The 19,313-nt window shown below is 39.0% G+C and overlaps 1 protein-coding gene across 1 annotated transcript in view; it reads right to left on the bottom strand.

Annotated features, from left to right (window-relative positions):
• HOMER1 (homer scaffold protein 1) overlaps positions 1 to 19,092 on the bottom strand; it is an 87,905-nt gene extending 68,813 nt beyond the window's left edge. Inside the window, exon 1 of the mRNA XM_039709765.1 lies at positions 18,962 to 19,092. Within this exon, the coding sequence (XP_039565699.1) occupies positions 18,962 to 18,966 (5 nt within the window). The 5' untranslated portion in view covers positions 18,967 to 19,092. The remainder of the gene's footprint in view (positions 1 to 18,961) is intronic.
• Between the last annotated feature and the right edge of the window lie 221 nt (positions 19,093 to 19,313).

Below are 19,313 nucleotides of genomic sequence, written 5' to 3'. Positions count from 1 at the left end.
TAATATGTTTTTTAAAAATTATAATGTATATTTCTATATATAAAAAATAAGTCTTCTACTTTTCACAGGATTACAGAATAAGCTGAGTTGGAAGGGATCCTCAAGGAACATTGAATCCAACCATTGGCCCAGCATATAGCACCATCTCCTCCATATAAAGTTCAGAAAGGAAGAACATCTTTAAAGAGGAAAAATCAATCCTGTAAAAAACCAAACCTCCCTACCAGTTTCTTACTCTTCCCTCTCGTCTTTTCTCCTTTCAACTTTCTCTTTTTTTTCTTTCATTATCAGAAGGTACTCATTAAAGACATTAATAGGAACTAAGGCAAGAACCTCTTACTAACTACAAAGCAAAGTAATTCATTTTTCCAGAAATATGCTGATGCTGAACAAAAAGAAAACAAACTAACAAGAATGCCATAGTAACACAGTTTGACTATTAGAAATGTCTGCTCAGGCATGTAAAAACATTAAGGCTCATATCCTGCTCTTCTTAATTGCCTTAGGCTGCAACATTACGGTGGTCAGACAAAGACTAACAAGAAGTGGCAAGTCCTCCTGGACCCAAGAAGCAATGTGATGAGTAAGGAAGCATAAGAAGTATCACTTCAGCAAGCATGTGTAACAGGCTTTTCCACAATCAATATAGAAATTCATTCATTGATATGTGATCAATCCTAAACTCAACTTAGGAGATAAACCTGTTTACTAACAGTTAAATAAATAGTTTCCAACCACTCTTTCCATTTTGACACCTTAACACAGCCTTTACAAAAAAAAAAAAATGCAGACTGCTCAATACATTAAGTGTTACATTAATCAAAGATTGCATAAAAGAAGCTTAAGTTAGTATAGAAGGTTAGAAAGTACTTTCCTTGCTAATTCATAATTAATATATGCTTCATTTTTAAAAAAAACCAAACCTATTCTTTAGCATCTGGTACTTCTACAGCACTAGTGTTAAAGACCTCTTTTTGCTGATTTCTTCCCTCACACTATTGCTTACCATGACTCCAAAATTACCTTGAACGCTATAAAGCCTGTAATTTCTGAAGACGGGGATTCCATTGTCTTAGTTACTCTGAAAACAATAATGCAACTGAAAAGAAAGTATGAACCTCTACAATGTTACTTGTAGATGTTCTACTTGCCTCCCCTTAGGGAGGGTTGATGATGCTAAAAAACATGTAAAAAATTAGATACAACCCTCCCTTCCTCCTCCATACTCGCTAAATTGACAGTGTTTTGGCAGAGGAGGAGCTGCACTATGTAGGATGAGGTGAACTTCCCTGTATGGACACAAGACCAGGCCAGGATTGCAGACGAAGACAAAAGAGGCATGGGTGTTGACTCTTAAGCAAGAGCTGGAGCAAAGAGCTGCCCAGGCAGAAGCAGACAGCAGACACCAAAATAGGCTAACACTGAGTGACTGTGGCTCATGGGGCAACTGAGTTTTTAAAAAAAAGGAACAACCACGGGAATGCCTGCCATGTGGAAGTTTTAAATTTCTCAGCAGAGGTATTTTCCCAAAACAGTAAGACAAAAAGGGAATGAATAAGCATGTGTGATGGGGGTGTTCTTACTCAGCTCAGTTTTGATAGTGAAAATTCCATGAGATTCGTGTCCACATCTACGTCTCCAACATGGATCTTACAAACTCCAGTGCATTATCCAGACTTCCTGGCTTTGATGCAAATGGAGTCCACATACAAGACTGCTTTCAAAACAAGTCCAACAAAATGTGCCTTGCAGATTTTTTCTTGTTGCAATCAGTGCAAGATTTCATCCACCAGGTTTCATAAAAAGAGTTTCAGAGGAAGATAATGCCACATGCAGACAAAAACAGGACAATATCTCTGTGCTCAAAATGGGAGTGCAACCACACTCCAAGCTGGTTGGAGTGGTGAAGGCTGGACACAAAATGTGCTGTCCTCATGCCATTACAGTCCTGGGCACAGCAGACCCTGCCATATGTCTGTCATATGGCAGGGTCTGCTGTGTCCAGTTCAAAGCAACAGGAAACCACACAATATTCCATGTTCATAAAATGCTCTGAAGTCTGATAAAAATTGTACACATCTGGGGGAAAGTATTGCATAACACTGGCTTCCAATGTATGGAAATTGTTCTGAAATGTAATCCTTTTCTAGACAGGATATAACTGACAATACCATCTTGAAGTTAAAATTATGGAGTTGAACAAACACACTCAGAGGACTTGTCTAATGACTACAACTTCAGATTTTGCTTTTTGTCTTACACACAACTTTCATGTACAATGTACATATACAATAACAACTTTCATATCTCAAAACAAGCTTTGAGATAGCAAAAAAAGTGGAAGTTACAATCATGTAACCAAATCAAAATCTCTCCAATCCCACCAATGGTTTATCTAGTTCTACACCTATATTCTTAGACCTGTTTTTGCTGTTATGTTTCGGTTTATTTGACGACAGCAAATGTTTAGAAAGTTGCTACAAAAAAACTTGTTTTCTGTATACAGTTATCAGTTAATATGCAGAACTGCCTATTTACCTATAAAGTTCAAAATACAAGCTTTACAGACTGTGCTGTAGCTATGTAACACTGCACAGGCAGTGCCTTCAAGCATTTTCTAAGCTGTTTTGTTTCCATTTAATAATCAGCTTCTAGTATTAGATTTTTAAGCACTTAGGAGTTAGCATAGCATCACAAGTAATAACTGCCATTCTTCAGGATTTGAGGGGAGAAAAATTATCTAGACACTTTCACTAAACCTGTTAGGTTATGTAAAAAATACATTTACCTTAGCCAGAAACATAATTATTTACTGTCCATTACATTTTCAAGGACCTGAAGTTTTAACCAATTTGCTTCAGCTTGAAGTAGGATATTGCACAGTACTTAAAGAGACATAAGGTATGGGAAGTCAGCAGCAAATAATTTCGTGATTACCAGAAATCTATTATCTTTGAAATGTCAGTGCCTCTATAAAGACTAGTGAAAAATCTGTGAGCTATATGGACAAGCAGAGGGGAAAGTTGAACTCTATTTGCATTCTTTAACACCCACACTTTTGAAAAGGAAAAACAAACTAATAAAAAATCCAAACAACAACCTTGAAACATTTTACTGTGGGCTAAGAAGTATATACAAAAAATGTATTTATACAGCTAAATGCAAAGAATATAGTACAATTTTGTACAAACCAGGTTAAATTTGATGCCTATGAGCAGACAGAACTCTGCTTAAGTCAGCAATTATGGACTTCCATTAGCAGAAAAACTGTTCACTTGTAATAATTGCATCAATTAATAGAAGTTTTATATTACACAGCAGGCAAGTCAGGAGAGCACGTAACTTAAAATATTTTAATTCCTTTTGGTAACACTTTGGCACATCCGCTAAGGTGGATGGCAGCTTCAGAAAGGTAACAGAGAAGGTGAAGGGACTGGAGCACAAGTCATATGAGGAGCAGCTGAGGCAGCTAGAGGAATATAGCCTGAAGATAAAAAGAGACTGAGGAGAGACCTTGTCACTGGCTACCACTGTCTCAAAGGAGGTTGTAGCCTGGTGGGGGTCAGTCTCCTCTCCTAGGTAAAAAGTGATGGGACAAGAGGAAATAGCCTCAGTTTGCACCAGGGGAGGTTTAGAGTATGTATTAAGAAAAAAAATTTTTATGGTAAGGGTTATGGAGCAGAGTGCCCAGGGAAGTGGTGGAGTCATCATTTCTGGAAGTGGATATGGCACTTGACAATATGTTTTAGTGGTGACCACAGTGCTGGTTCTAGGCTAATTGTCTAGGCTAATTGTTACAGGTCTTTTCCAATCTTAACAGTCCTACAATTCACAGGTATGCAATCCTATAAAATAGTCTGTTTGGGGAACAAATGGATGATTCCGTATGTGCCAATCTCAACCAAATGCTCAGGAAGCCCACACATGGTACCTTCCAGAGAAGGAAGGGAAAGAAATGAGGTAGGGGAGTTTCATACAAACAGGCACTGTAAGACAACCACTGACAGTTTAAAATGTATTGCCATCACATGACATCTCAAGAGTTCGGATTACCATACCCTGGAAAATATAGCTCTTGCTACTGAACAAAGATGAAGACAAATGAGAAAGTTTACTTAACCTCATTCCCCTTCCATCTGAGCTTACCATTCGTAAGGGACTCATGAAGGATCTTCGTAAACTTTAGAAGAGTAAAGAGCTTTTTCCGCTGCACAGATTTACATTGAGCTGTAGGACAGTACAGGCATTACAGTCTCACAAATTTAGTAACATCAACAGCATGAAAGGTGGCAGAGTTGCAAAGCTGAGGACAAATCAGTGCCCAGTACTTAAAATTAAGGCTTATATTATACAACAAAGAAAAATCCCAACAAAACTTTTACATTTTTGGTATAATGACAGTGTTTACACAGTTCCATGTTCACTGTCATTATACCAAAAAATTTAAAAGATTAATAAAGCTACCTGTTTGTTATGTATAGTGCAGTTAAACTGATTTTTTTTTTTTAAGAAGGAAAATAAACACTGGATTTGCTTTCACTTCTGCGATTTTCTGGGTTTGTTTCAAATGCCTGTTCTCCAATGCCCCCATATGCTGTTATTGTATGCTGCTCAAATTCAGCAGGTAAGCAACCAGCTGAAGTGCTGCAGGAAACATTCACAGAAATAATTTATCACTGACTGTAAAAGTTATTCCCACAGCCGAATGATAGTCCATCTCTCTAAGATTTTCCTTTTTTTGTCCTTCACTCGACCTTGAAAAGCTCATTTTCATAGGAGAAATCAAGGGAGAGTTCTGGGACTCAAATGAGATAACAAGAAGTGTATTATCAAATACTCAGCTTTATCTTCCTAAAGCTCTCACTTCAGTTTAGTAATTTATTCCAAGAATATAGGTATACGTATCTTCATAATTTTTCTAGGTACCTAAGCGATTATTCCTCTAAATTGTGCAAGTAAGTGGACAAAGGTAAAACGTTTACCTGAATAAACGTTTACCTTAAATTTGTTTTAATTACAAAATTGGATAGAACTAACCATTAATTTTTAATAGCTTAAGAGCAGCTAAACTATGTTAGGTTGAATTTTAGAATAGATATTTATCTATAGTGAAAATACCAAGAAATCATTACTTTAAAAAATTGTAATTTCTTCTTGAATTTTGCTCTGTGTGAAAATTCTTGTCAGGAAGCCAAGAGAGGAGTTCTTCTCTCTCTAGAACTAGACAATTAATTTTAAGATGTACAGCTATTTTCCACATCTAGTCACTAAAAGTATTTGTTTATCAGACATAAACAAAAAACCCCCAACTTAATGTCAGGTTCTAGTCTATGAAAAAAGAATCCTGAAATAACAGTGTAATAAGGTATATCTGAAAGAAGTCTAGATATTAACATTCCTACAACAGCCCTTACATGCATTAGGCTAAGCTATGCTGCATCTGGAATAAGAAACAAGCAGGCAATGAATGGTCTAAAAATATTAATTTCTCTCCATTCTACAACAAGGCAATCCAACTTAGCCACACTTGCAACACAAGCAGAAAAGAGAAGAAAGCGGAAAGGAAGAAATACCATTATTCACACTTGTTAGTAAAATAAGTTTAGACAGGCCTGAAAGCAATCCACAACCAGGCTTTCTAGTTAGTTTCCCTAGTTCTTTGATATTCTGTACATAGACAAATTTTCCTTTGCAATCTTTATCTAAAATCTCCCTGCAAAGGAGTTCTGTCAGTCAGACTACTCTTAGAGAACTCATGTAAATATTTTAATGGAGAATATTAAGTAGTTTAACTGCTTAGCTTGAATTTCTACTGTTATTTCACACAGTACTTTATTACATAGTCATGCAACAATTAAGTGATAGTTTCCTGTCTTTCTGCACCACCTGTTTTCTTGAGCATAGATATTTTCTATATTTTTTATTTCTATATATTTTATATTTCTATATTTTTCTACATGGTCCTCAGGAACAATATCTATAGTCTTCAGAAGCATTACAAGAGCTACAATTTAAAGGGGAAAAAAAAACGAAAGAGAAAAAAAATAAAGAAACCCCTTAGACCAGTAGTACAAACACAGATCTCCAGATAATAGAAGCAGAGGGAGTAAGAGCACAAAGTTGCTTTGGGATCCAGAGACACTGCTAGTGAAGCAGGAGCTCCTGTACTGCTTTACAAGCAGGCACAGCAGCAGTTTCCTTTCCAGGGGCATGGAGAAGGATGAGGAAAATGAGGAGGAAGGCTCCAGATGGAACATAATTTTCAATCTCTGCAACCTCCAGAATGCAAGCCTATTCATGACCTGCATGTTTTCCTTTTCACATTTCACAAACACCCTCAAATTAATTTATGGATTCTTGAAGATCTAAAGTTCAGTAGTTTCCTTTGCAAAACAATTTTCATCTTGTGATAAGGGCTGTTTATGCCACTCACAAGCAACTAATTAGACCAGTTGATGCTCACTAAACAAGGTGAGAATTAAGCCAAATTGCATGGGACCACTTGGGTGCTCTTGCTGAGGCAGAGATAGACAGAAACAGCACCTTGCAAGGTCTTTGCTGTTAATCATAGTGGTCAGTGGGATTTAAGAGTCATATGACAACACTGATAGAAATGCCACCCAGAGCAGCAGATTCAGAAAATTGACAGACTGAAACTCCTCACTTTGTCCTGACATGAAAGCTTAAGACTGTCTGTAAATCAACGCTCTCTGTTCTAAAGTTCGGTTAGATCAATTTAGTGGCTGTAATAAAATTCTTCAGCAGCACTGACAAGTGTCATCATGCACAGGTAGTGCAGTATGAAGGAAGAATAGAGGGATGGCACTAGGACATGAAGCTATGTAAATCATTGAAATAATAAGAGTGGCAATCCCACATCATCTTATATTCCATAAAATACAACAGAGTTCAATAAACAATGTAAATATAGTATTTTCTGATTTGACATTCACTGTGATTTTGCATGCTCCATCAAGTCTCATCATTGCCTAAACAAGAATTTCTGTTCTGATGGCTGTATTTTACAGTTATGGAGCAAAGTGGCAAAGCTGAAGCTTTTGACAAGAGACTGATGAGAATTCTGGAACCTAGAAAATAATAGAAGAAATACAAAATCACAGAATCAAGTCATCATGTGTTTCCATTGAGATAAATGGCAATTATATGGTAAACAGTGATACTATTTAAAAATAAGTCTAACTGCTGTTTTTCTAATCATCTTTTGACTTTGAGAGACAACGCTAAAATAATACTAGTCATAATTTTGTTATTATTAAGACTAGACGTCTTGGCAATTTGTTAACAGCAGAAAACCCAAGGAATACATATCCTCCTTGTTTATTATTCCGCATTTGGAATTTGTCTCAAAGATATGTCTGTACTAAAATGAGGTTTCCTCATTTGGCACCACAGTCTTTACCAACTTCTCTTTGCTTTTTAACAGCTTTAATTCATCTTCTTATTAGCTCTAAACTTCCATTTTGCTTCCCTGTAGACCTTCATACAGACACAATCACACTTCCTCACCACTTCTCACCCAATCAACCACATCCACTCCATCTTCTTCCACATCTCCAGGTTATTAATTTTGATATGTTTTCTCCATGTGAAAAAACTTTTTCTTTAAGTGGGCCTGGCACTTGTCACACCTTTCATTTCTAGCTTAAAACCCACAAACAATATATTTGACATTAAGAATTCGTCAGTTAACAGTTTTAAGAGCTTTTGCACTTAACCCTCAAAAATAAACACCCTGAAATAAACCACTAGCACTACCACATGCTGACTGCAGACACCGCAAAGCTGAACTCATGCCTCCACCAGCACCAATGGAAGTATCAGAACTGACATAAGAAGGGGCTGAATAGACATGCATTTCATCACCAGCACTTGATCTTCAAACAATTTGCAATCCCAACTAGAGTGCTACAGCTGCATGTTGAGTTTCAAAGGAAGAAAAAAAATCACTGTTCCACATCAAAAGATGAGAACTGGATAATTTTATTTGTATCAAGGAGCTGAATTAGACTCCTAGAAAGGTAAACAAATTAATTTTATATTCATAAATAACAAATCAATTTGAATCACTCACTGAGCACTACAGGAACTATAAAGACTCTTTAATTCTCTTTCAACATATTATTACCATGCCAGCAACTTTCTCCCTTCTGATAATTTACAGCCGAGTTAACACTATTGAATTTTGGATGCAGTGGTTGAACCTATATTGACCTGTAACTGGGAGTCCCAGGTCTGTTTCCTTGATTGTTCACAGCACACTTATGCCAAAGATTCTGAGACACCCAAATATCATTCCTGATAGGTATTGCAGTTTGCTCATTGGATCACTGAAGGTATTCCAAAGATGGCTCCAAATCCTGTCTCTCCTAATAACATGCTTCACACTGTCAGGCAACCCTCTACTGTAGTGAGATACAAAATAATGATAAAGGACAAAATCCATTTTTAAATATACTAGTATGAACACACACCGAGCATGGAGCAAAGAGTCCTCTGCAGAGCCCCTACAGTAGCTGATAAGGGAAAAGTTAGACAGGTTTGCACAGTAAGCATCAGTCAGGGAAGCACTTAGGCAAAGTGCTGTGCCATGGGGATGAACATCAACAGGCAGAGGACAGCCACACCTGAACTAGGCTGTTCATTCCACTGATAAGCAGCTCATGAGGGGAGAGCAGTCAATACTCTCTACTTGACTTGGGCAAGGCTTGTGACACATTCGCTCACAACATCCTCATTCAAAAATTCAGGAAGTGTGGACTGAATAAGTGGACAGTGAGATTGATTGAGAACTGGCTGAATAGCAGATCTCAGGGGATCAAAATCAGTGGGAAAGTTGGAGGCCTGTCCCTAGTGGTGTCCCCAAGGTTCAACACTGGGGGACACCAGTGTTGAACGGTTTAACTTCCTTGACATATGAAAAAGGTCGGATTTCCCCTCAGCAAATTCAGTTATGATACTATGCTGGGAGGAATGACACCTTCAAATTCTGTGCAAACCTTCAGAAGGACCCTAATAGGATGGAGAGACAGGTATAGATGAACAATCTGAAATTCAGCGAGTGCAGGGTCCTGCACTGGGGAGGAACAACCACAGGCACCAGCCCAGCCTGGGCCTGACCTACTGGGGAGCAGCTCTGTGGAGAAGGACCTGGTGGTCCTGGTGGACAGCAAGTTGTCCATGAGCCAGCAGCGTGTCCTGGTGGCCAAAAAGGGCAATGGTATCCTGGGGGCATTGAGAAGAGCATTGCCATGCAATGGAAGAGCAGGTTATGGAAGGTCATCTGGCCCTTGTACTGGTGAGGCCTCACCTGGAGTGCTGTGTCCAGTTCTGGGCTCCTCACAGCAACAGAAACATGGAGCTCCTCCTCAGCAGAGGCCACAGAGATGATGAGGGGTCTGGAGCATCTCTCTTATGATGAAAGGCTGAGGGAGCTGGGGCTGTTCAACATCAAGAAGAAACAACTGAGAGGGCATCTCATCAGTGTATACAAGTATTGAAAGAAAGGGTGTCAAGACAATGGACCAGTGGTGGACCATGTTTTCAGATGTGCCAAGCAATTCAACAAGAGGCAATAGGCAGACACTGATCTGCCTAGGAAGTTCTACCTGGACATAAGGAAGAACTTCTTTACTGTGCAGTGATTGAGCATTGGAACAGATTGCTAAGAGAGGGTGTGGAGTCTCCTTCACTAGACAGAGATATGCAAGAACCATCCAGACACAATCCTGTGAAATGTGCTCTGGGGATGACCCTGCTTGAGCTTGGACAACATGACCCATAGTGGTATTTTTCCCATTCTGTGATTCTGTGAAGATGACAGTTCTGGAAACACAAAACAGCATCAGTACTAGCCACAGCATAGGTATTGCTATTGAAATAATGTCAAGAAACATTTTCTCACTGACAGCTCATGCAGTTCCTTTGATTGTGCTGGTGGAGGCTGGTAAAGACAAAGTGTTATGTGTTGTACTGGAATTAGATTAGCAACCACTTTGCAAACAGCACTTCAAAATTTAGCTTATAATTCTGAAAGGCACTTATGATGACCTTAGTTCTAACCCCAAGATAGCAGGTGGGTGTCAGGGCTTCACTCAGATGAAAATAATTTTAAAAAATCAGGTCTCAGAACACTGCTTAGCATTTTGACAAACTGACAAAAAAAAAAAGCAGAAGTTTTGGCTCCAATTACCTATTTTAGAGGCCTATATTTACCAGTTCAATAAAAATATTCAGCAATACTGAACTGCATGCTACTACAGTTAAGAAGCATCTAATCAAAAAGCAAGAACCAGTGTTTGTTAAGAGCTAGTTATTTTAGCATGATTTTTTTTTTTTTATTAACAATTTTACTTATATGGTACCTGAATGAGCTGGTAGGGTTCCATGCCTTCAAAACCTATGTGTGAAACAAGAACTAGAAAAGCCTCTCTCATTCCCACCGTTGCATAAATAACAGAATAGATATTAAATGTAAGAAACCAAGCCCTAGTGTATCTGTATCAATGAAATAAACAGTGGCCAAAACCGAGCAGGTTCATTAGCTACTTACAGAATGCTTGCATTGCAAAGTCAATTTTAAAGAAAACTGCATCTAAAAACATTTTAAAGCTGTATGTTAGAAGTGGTATAGTCTTCCCAAACGGGAGCACTTAGGTGCTCCCAGAGTTATGTCCAAAAGAGGCTTAACTGAAGCATCAAATACTAGTCCATGTAGCAGAAACTGCTATTTCCCACTCACTAACAGATTTTGTGTTTACAGACTGGTTAATATAGTAAATAGAATGCCATGAGCAGGAAGTACTTATACCATAGTTAATTGCAAAAAATTTTCCAGTGTTACAAGCAAATGAAGAGTAACAGTTATTCAGGAAGATGAACAGTATAGATATAAGAAAAAATAATGTAGGGTGCCTTGAATAAGCAAATTCTTCAGTTTTACAAAAACATTAGCCAGTGGCAGAAGAACCAAGACAAAAAGACAAACATGACGGTGGAGAAGAAGGTAACCTTTGCAAGATCTGGATGTGAGTTCTATCTGTAAAGGCTGACTTAGTGCAAGTGATTTGAGGAGTACCATGTCCATCTCTGAGCACTCAAGACCAGCAGTATCCTTTGAATGTTGGATTTGCTGTTGTTACTAAGGAGGAGAAAAGGACTCTAAATATATTTTAATGCCAAGTGAAATTGTTCTTTGTAAGAACAATTAGAGAAGAAGCAGATTGCCTTTCTTTGTCTAAGAACTTCACCCCAGAATAATATTAAGTCTCCATTTCTGCTAACAATAAAAGTGGCATATTGAAAAGGACCCTATAATACTCATCATCATTCCATCCCAGTAATAGAACTACTCTAGCTTTTGTTGTAGTCTGATTTTAAAAACTATAATTAATGTGGACAAAAGAGGAAGTTTGGTTGGGTTTTTTTGTTTGTTTTTTTTTTTTAATTTCTATGTCACATTTAAGCTCACGAAATACATAAGTCTCAGTAACAACTACTTCAGATCTTGAGTGGCCCATTAAGATCCATTGTAAGAGACATGGGCAGCATTTACATTCAGATATGAGGTTATCTAAGGCAATTTAGTGTTCAGTGCTCGTTTCACAAAATCCAGCCAAAACAGACCATTCTTTAATCATGTACTTCAGCACTGGTGTCTTTTTTATGAAAACTTCTCAAAGATTCTTTGAGTTTTACTATCAAAGGTAGCCAGACATATTATCTGAGCTCTGCAGTAATTCTAAGAACCATAAGTACCTAGGACTCCAATTGCAGTACACCACCTATTCCCAAGCACTGCTAATTGTTTCCTAGTAAAAGTCAGTTCCTCCACATGTCTAGTTGTAGAAAAGGGACTTACACTCAAATGTTGAAAAAGCACTTGGAAATTAGTATCTAGAAGCTGAAATTAAGTTAAATTCATCAGAAGTGTTCCTGTCTAATTGCAGGTTAAATATTTTAGTCACACACAGTCAGTGAAAAACCCAAGTCATGCAAAAGCAAAGTGAATCACCTGAATATCTGCTTAGAACCCCAGTTTACTGCATACAGCCATTTGACAACAGAGGTACACAGCACATATTATTGCATATGCTTATTTTTGTTAGCATGAGAAGTACCAAGATACTTGCCATGGCTGTGTACTCCACAGTAAGTCACATTGGAGAAAACAGTGTTTGTTCCACTATCACACAGTACATTCTTCCAGAATTTTGTACAGACAAGCCAGGGCTAGCAGTCTGATGGAAATGAACAGGCCTAAGTACGTCTAATAATTGTGAGATTACATGTCAAAGATTATTTATTTCATCAACACTTCACCGTAAAGTGTCGACCACTTAAAGTTATTATTCAGTTTTCAAAACTCAGGGAAGATCTCATCATATGTCCTGTTAGAAGAAGAGATTCAAGATTAACTATGGATCCAAGACTACAGCATACTATTTATACAATAAGTAATTTAAAGGCACTTTAAAAACTCAAATTCTATACCCAGCAATATAACCTATTATCATTTGGGCTTACTGAGTTTGTTTGGGTTTGGCTGTGGTACTGTTCTGTTTTACTACAAAATACACTATTCAAAGGGGAAAAAAATAGCATTTCTCAATAAGCTGAGATTCAACCTAGTGGACAGTCACAAAAAACCTTTCCAGACCTGATCTGCAAAACTGAGGAGCAAAGTTCAATAGGAGAAGGTCTGAGTTCAGACCTTTTTAAACATTCCCTACAGAGTAAACAGACAGTGCTGCAGTAAAAAGTAGGTCTATCCCACCTGTAGTTGCCCCTCCCTTGTGCACAACCCTGTATTTCAGTCAGCTACATTACAGAACTGACATAGCTCACTGCACAAACACTGGTGCAGTAGTAGACAAGTGGATGAAGCAGGGCTTGCCTTCTGTGAGTCCCACCATTTGGTGGCAAGATCTGTGAAAATTTAATAATCAGGATGTTTGCAAAGAGCACAACCACAAACATCAACAAAACAGTGCCTGTGAATCATTTGCATGTATGTAGAGGAGGAAGAAAAACCTGAGAGGAGCTATGTATTTCAAGTTCTCCCCTCCCATTACAGAAAACAAGCAATGCAGTCTGCTTAAGTAACCTAACTTGATAATTGTAACTAAACCAGAAATCATGACTAGTTACTGGAAATGTCAACAGATACTTGTATCTGGCAATCTAACATCATCTGTGGCATGTTTAAACAGTATTTTCCTAGACTAATTTTTTAACGATGACTGGCGTTCATCACTACTTGCCACCAAAGAAGTGTATCACAGTGCAGTCTGTTGCCAGAAGCATGATTGTGATGCAGCTCCAGAAAATCAATGTAGTATTGAAACACAGTTCCATTACTTCACCAAATGGAGTAATGCCACTACCAGGACTCTGTGTAGATAAAACAGAGTTCCACACTGCATAGTGCAAAGACCAGGTAGAATAAACCCACAGCTCCCTCTAGCCTCTTCTCCCCTCTAATATTTCTGTCCTGAACACAATACTAATTTTGGTGGATCTCACATGGCTGAGCCTTGGGAAATATAAAACACTTGAAACAGAATGGGGAAAAGAGGTCTACTATCAAAACTGGATGTAAAAGCAGATTTTTCATAATGCAATGCTTTCAACACCCATTACACCTTACCTTTAAGGCTGAATATATCTGAAAAAGCCTTGCAGGAAGAACAGCACAAAACCCTGAACTAGAAAACATGCTCTTTGAATTTATTTTTTTTTTACAGAAAGCTTTCACCTAAGTAGGGTTTTTAAATAGGGTGTTTAAATACATGTTTCATGGTATCTTTAAAATAGAAGGGAAAAAAACAGAAGAGGTGGACTCTGGGTTTTCTTCACTTTAAATAATACAGAATACTTAGTTTCTTTGTTCATTGTCACAGTTAACAGTTACTAACACTAAAACAACACACATGGGGAAGCCTGAGAGTCTTCTCCAGTGCAGAACTGTCTCAGAGGAGATGCACATTGATAAAACACAGCCACATATACATATACTCATGCAAGGTCAGTTCCAGACCTAGTCACAGCCTGCCTGGGTATGAACACACCACACGGGTTTCCTTGCTAAGCACCTCTTAACTTTTAACCTGTGGACTAGCAAAGACCTTGGTCCTTGGTACTTATTTTAGGCCTCAACAGCTTCCAAATTACAGACATCTAAAGGAGAAGAAAAACTAAGTTCTAGTCTGAAGTATCTGCATTGTTTATATGGCATGGAATACCTTAGAAAACGATAGCTTCAACTAAAACACTGTCCAAGGCACCTACACAAGAGAAGCTACCAGTAAATTAGTGTTATATCATATCATAATGCTCTTCTCTGAAGTACACTAGTGCATAGACACAGATTTGAAAGGCAATGATTTAAAGAGTGATTAGCTAAAAGCCCTTAATCAAATTACAGTTTTATGACACAATCATAAAAAAATAAATGTTTTGCAACAAAAATTCCCATAAAAGTGATATCTAAATTCAACTTAAAACTTCTACTAACTAGCAGGCAGAAATACTTTGCTCAGCTCTAGTTAAGTGTCATTGCCTTCCCCAATTAGAAGTGCTGACCTGTTACAGAATTATAAGTCATTGCAATCTCTGTGGCTCCAAGACTGCACATTTCCTTAGATACTGGCTCAACATCTAGTTGAGTCCTGCAAAGATAATGGTAACTATGATAGAGCAAACACTATTTTGAAAAAGAAATCACAAGAACACACAGAACACACACACACCTGATGCTTGCCTTGAGAGTAAATATAATGAGAATAAATACTGAGAATAAAAATAATCTCAGCATAATTGGAAGGACTTAAATGTTTCTTTTCAGAAGTAGGATTTTTCCAAAAGGGTTGGCCTATAAAATCTTGATAATGAGTAGAAGTACCAAAAGAAATCAATTGTAACCTTAATTCATTACAAGTACCTTCACTAGATCAGCAATCAACCCCACATGATGCTCAGGACACTCATTTATATTTTACCAGGCCAGAAGATCTGGTTCAGATTTCTCATGCTTGTTTTGAAGTCATAAAGTGACTGCGACAGAATATAATTTAAGCACGGTAAAATCTACACATATTGTTCTCTGAAAAAGAAAGTTCTCTGAAAAGTAGTTTATTAACCATTTCAGGCTGACTTACATGCCATCTGTTTTGGTATTTATACGTTACCAATTCTTTACAGATAATCGAGTTTTATTATCTGTAGAACTTGTTACACTCTCCATTCTGCTACAGAAGACAGCATAAACTACTTTGCTGCCATTGCTTTCACACAATAAGCATCTTATTTTACCCAAGACAGCAAGATGGCCAGGAGTTGCAGTAACACTGAACTACTGCCAAGAAGCTACGCCTTTTGCTCTATCTGAAGTATTTCTGTGGAGGACAGCTGATAGAAGTGTTGCTAAAACAAAGTCCGGGGAACACTACCATTAAGTCTTGTGGGAGGAAAACAGGTTAAAGAATTTGATTCTGGACGAATTCAATGATCAATAATTCTTCTGGGTCCCAAGTGCTTTACCGTGTTCACGTCTTGTTACCCATATACAGAAAGCAAACTGAAACATTTCAGGACAAGACTATAGTTTGTCTTGTTTAAAGAAATGTGTTCAACTAACTGCACATACTTCAAATAGAGTAAGATTTAGGAGTGCAAGCTGCAGACTACCAAAAATTAAAATACTTATTTCTAGGCAAGTGCAGCACTAACAAGTACACCCTAAAATACTAATCTTTCTCAATATTCTCCAGCCAACTTACGAACCCTAGTATTCTAATTCTGCCATCTCAAACTGACATGTATCATAACTACCTTTATAAGGATAACATACTAAATATAGTCCAACAAAACTGAAGATGAAGCCTTTATAAAGACACCTTGACTAACATGACATGACAGAGATGAGCACATCTTCCAGAAGCTTTTACCTTGTAATTCCTTATAATTCAGCATGAACTATGGAAGAAACAAGTACCAAATTTAGATATTTGTCCATAGTTGTCATGTAAAGGCCATCATGTGAAGTAGTTATAGAAAGACTACACATCAATAAATCAAGAATTAATACTAGATATACTGTTTAATAGGACATCAATTTCTGCATCCCTACCAGTATTCACAGCTGTGCAGCTTTCCCATTGTGTCTGTAAAGAAGTGTATTCATTCCAGCCTAAACAACAACTGCATCCCTGTCTCTACTTCCCCTGCTCACAGATCGAAGTACAAGCAGTACCAATAACAAGAAAAATATAGCAATGGCTCCAACTGGAAACACAGTACATACCTAGCCAATGCATACGACAGCCTAAGCTGCCAATGTAAATCCTGAGTATGCTTTAGAGCTGTTATTTGAGGATTTTTAATGGAATCAGACTCCTGCTCAAAGAAGAGTGATTGGGCAATACTGGCAATGAACACATGAATACATGTTATCAACTAGGACAGAACACATGTTTCTCTGTTAAAGAATATTATATTGTATGTGGTCGGTCCAACAAAAGATTGTCCACAATTGTTATATCATTCATCAGTAACTATTGATAAGAATTTGTTTTTATGCAACAGGAATGAGGAACTGGGAGAAATGAGACAGACTGGCAGACAGAGAAACAAGAAAGGACATCCTGTGTGTCTGGCCTATATAATCCACAGGACTTGATACACTTACCTTCCGTGAGATGAAAGACATGCACAGACATACAGGACACAGCCATAATAAAGTGTCCTGAACTACTCTACCTTTCTCTAGTTTCAAGTTTCTCAAAAAAATGTTTAATAGCAGCACTGGCCCAAAGCCCAGTTACTCACCAGTTGGTTTCCACCACACCCCCAATTCATAATTACCTGGCTTGCCTGATGGTATTGCATGTGCTGAATATTGCACAGCAGAACAGTGAATTCTTCATTATATGTAATTAGACTAAGAAGACCCCTGCCGATTTGGCAAGCCAACTTCCCTCCCCCAGATTTTCTGTGTTCTAACCATTGAAATAGATGAGCTCTCCACCAGCAAGGTACTACAAGATCAGTCTACAAACTCACATAGCATACCAATACCCATTCAATACTGAATATAATAGACCATCATGTGACCCATGTACATTGAATTATCAATGATTTTGCAACTTGCTTCTAGAATGCACAATTTTTTGTATAGAGTATCATCTGTTGAATTAAAAGCCCAGTGCATCTTGGTTTAGAAATATTCTGAAATCCATGGGTACTTTCATTTAGAAATTAATTCAAAACAGCTACCAAATCAAGACCTCTGCTCGGAACAGTAACAGATGTCTGATACTTGACCATAGTTGCACTAAGTAGGTGCTGGCCCTGGCCTTTGTTGTGCTCACTCAGATTTACAGAGATGCAGGCTTATCAGTAACATATCCCTGCATTTCAGAGTTTGTCCTCCTTGTTAGAAGATGGTCTGCAAAGGAATTCTATATTGCAATACCCCAAAGCATACTGTCTAAAATGTCTTTAAAATATTTGCTAGCAAATTTAGTGTTCTTGACCTTAATGGGCCAAGATACCACTCAAGTCATTGCACCAACAAGTGCGGTATTTTTAAACTATTTCAGCTCTCTACAGATAGGGATTTGTAGCATTTATTAAGAAGCTATGACACTAAAACACTAGGAGAACTGGAGTTCTGGAGACAAAATATTTGCTCAACAGTTCAGTGGATTTGTAATATGATATGCTTAACCCAAATATCTACAAACAGTATTGATTTTAAATCAATGAGAAGGTTTTCATTATTTTAATTTTACATAATCATGTGTGTGATTAGCCATTTTAGGTATATATCCAAAAAAATTATCATATCATTTAGACTTTTGGCAGAAACGTCATTTTCTTAGATGTGTAGACAGTTGCAAGTTTGCATTTATTCTGTTCGAATTTTTTAATGGAAGGGAAGACAACAGAAAAATAAAAACAAGCCTAAGAAGAAAAGAGTCATTCCTTCCTACATCTTGACCTGTGACCCCCAGTGATTGCACAAAGACAAGGATGCAGCTGTTATCACCACATATGCAAGGAAGTTAATAAATTGAAGAACTGAAACGTCCTAAACAGCTTGAGGAGACATATGTAACTCCCACAGTAATATGCCAATTTCACATCCGAATTCCTAAGTGACCAAAATACAAAGGATATAATTTGTAACTTTTGTAGACTGCCTCTACCTTGCAGTTTGCCAGATCATACCAGGTTTCTGTTGCTTTGGAACACGGATGATTTTCCATTCCACTATCAGACAATCCCGGCAGTGTGGATTATTTTTTTCAAATCACTATACAAATTCCTAAGGATATGACTGTGGAAAGTTTTCATAGGTATCTATGTCACATTTTTATCTACCAATTTGTATGAGATCTGACCAATTTTATAAATTTTATTCCTTCTAATTTCCTTAAGCTCTCAAGTGGATTCTCCAGTGTACTAGGGAAACTGCTGTGAAGCCGAGTTCCTCAGAGCCTTCAATTTATTGAGAAATTCCCACGTAGTTCGATATTCTCTGAAGACTCCAGAAGAGTGAAAGCGAGCCTTCCCTGTTCTGGAATTTCACCCTAGCGCACTGAGTTTAAAGCAGCCGTTTTCAGGACGGAACATCACCTAACCACCCGGGAAAGATCCTCACATTGAGGAACTGGGAGCCGAGACGGCTCTTCCAGAATTCTGATGTGGCTACGGCGGAGGCAAACCTCTGCAGATCGCGGTGCGCCCCTCACGGATCGCACGGCTCTCCCCTCACCGGGCTGAAGCACGGCACCGACTGCAGCAGGATTCCTGCCGCTGGCGCACCCCGCCAGCGAGACCCCTCGACTCCGTGCGCATCCAGCAGCGCCCACAGCTCCGCGGGCGGCCGCTCCCACCCCCAGCCCCGGCACCAGCCCGGCGGCCCCCGCGACATCCTTACCCCATGGCGGCCGGCAGCGCCTGGCACCAGTGGTGCCGCGTCCCCGGGGCGCTCCTCGCCGCGCCGGCAGCTCCGCAGCCCCGTGGCGGCGGGGCCGCTGCTCTGGGCTCGCCGCAGCTGCCCGGGGCCGCGGGCCGGGCTCCCATGGCCACCGGCCCCGCCGGGCGCCCGCAGGCAGCGGCTCCGGCCCCCGGGCGGGCGGCAGCGGTGGCTTCGGGGGCGGACGAGTCCCCTCCTGCAGGCGAACGGGGAGGCGCTCGCCTTCTTCGCGAGGGACTGGCGGCGGCTGCGACGCTTCTCGCCGGGACGTGCGCGGCCGCGGAGGGCTCCGTGTGCCTCAGAGGCGGAGCGG

The sequence above is a fragment of the Passer montanus genome, unplaced genomic scaffold (assembly GCF_014805655.1).
Source record: "Passer montanus isolate IOZ18808 unplaced genomic scaffold, ASM1480565v1 scaffold22, whole genome shotgun sequence".
Classification (NCBI taxonomy): Eukaryota; Metazoa; Chordata; class Aves; order Passeriformes; family Passeridae; genus Passer; species Passer montanus.
This window is presented reverse-complemented; position numbering and strand designations above follow the sequence as displayed.